Here is a 652-nt window from a genome sequence, read left to right on the forward strand (position 1 = left end):
GCAGCAGAACAGAGCAACCAGCCGGCGCTCTGCAGCTATAGCCTCGCTGTCCTACCTCGCCCCTTCGCTGATAGGCTGAGAAGTAGGTCTGGTCTGGACAGCCAATGAGAAGGTGAATCGAATTCCGACCAATGAAAAACGGCTATAGGCGAGTTATGACGCGGTGTTGTGTTCTGACCAATGAAAGTACGCAGACGGAATGCTGCTCATTTGCATAAAGGAGCTATAAATTCGTGGTACGCGGCTACTCCCCCTCAATTTGCCTTTGCGCTTTGGGTAGTGCTGCGTGTTGGGGTCTGTCAGAGACGCGCGTTTGCTGCGATGCCCGAGCCGGCCAAGTCCGCCCCCGCGCCCAAGAAGGGCTCTAAGAAGGCGGTGACCAAGACGCAGAAGAAGGGCGACAAGAAGCGCAAGAAGAGCCGCAAGGAGAGCTACTCGATCTACGTGTACAAGGTGCTGAAGCAGGTGCACCCCGACACGGGCATCTCGTCCAAGGCCATGGGCATCATGAACTCCTTTGTCAACGACATCTTCGAGCGCATCGCCGGCGAGGCCTCGCGCCTGGCGCACTACAACAAGCGCTCCACCATCACCTCGCGGGAGATCCAGACGGCCGTGCGGCTCCGGCTGCCTTGCGAGCCGGCCTAACCAT

The 652-nt window shown here is 58.4% G+C and overlaps 1 protein-coding gene across 1 annotated transcript; it reads left to right on the top strand.

Moving 5' to 3' along the window:
* Window positions 1-321: 321 nt before the first annotated feature.
* Window positions 322-648, top strand: LOC104078724 (histone H2B 1/2/3/4/6-like). The gene has a single exon (XM_009580478.1). It carries the CDS (start codon window positions 322-324, stop codon window positions 646-648), a length of 327 nt encoding a protein of 108 aa, XP_009578773.1.
* The last annotated feature ends 4 nt before the right edge of the window (window positions 649-652 follow it).

This window comes from Fulmarus glacialis, unplaced genomic scaffold, assembly GCF_000690835.1.
Source record: "Fulmarus glacialis isolate BGI_N327 unplaced genomic scaffold, ASM69083v1 scaffold946, whole genome shotgun sequence".
Lineage (NCBI taxonomy): Eukaryota > Metazoa > Chordata > Aves > Procellariiformes > Procellariidae > Fulmarus > Fulmarus glacialis.

What these genes read in the sequence shown, in the direction of transcription:
- LOC104078724 (XM_009580478.1), top strand. Translation starts at nt 322, where the DNA reads ATGCCCGAGCCGGCCAAGTCCGCCCCCGCGCCCAAGAAGGGCTCTAAG.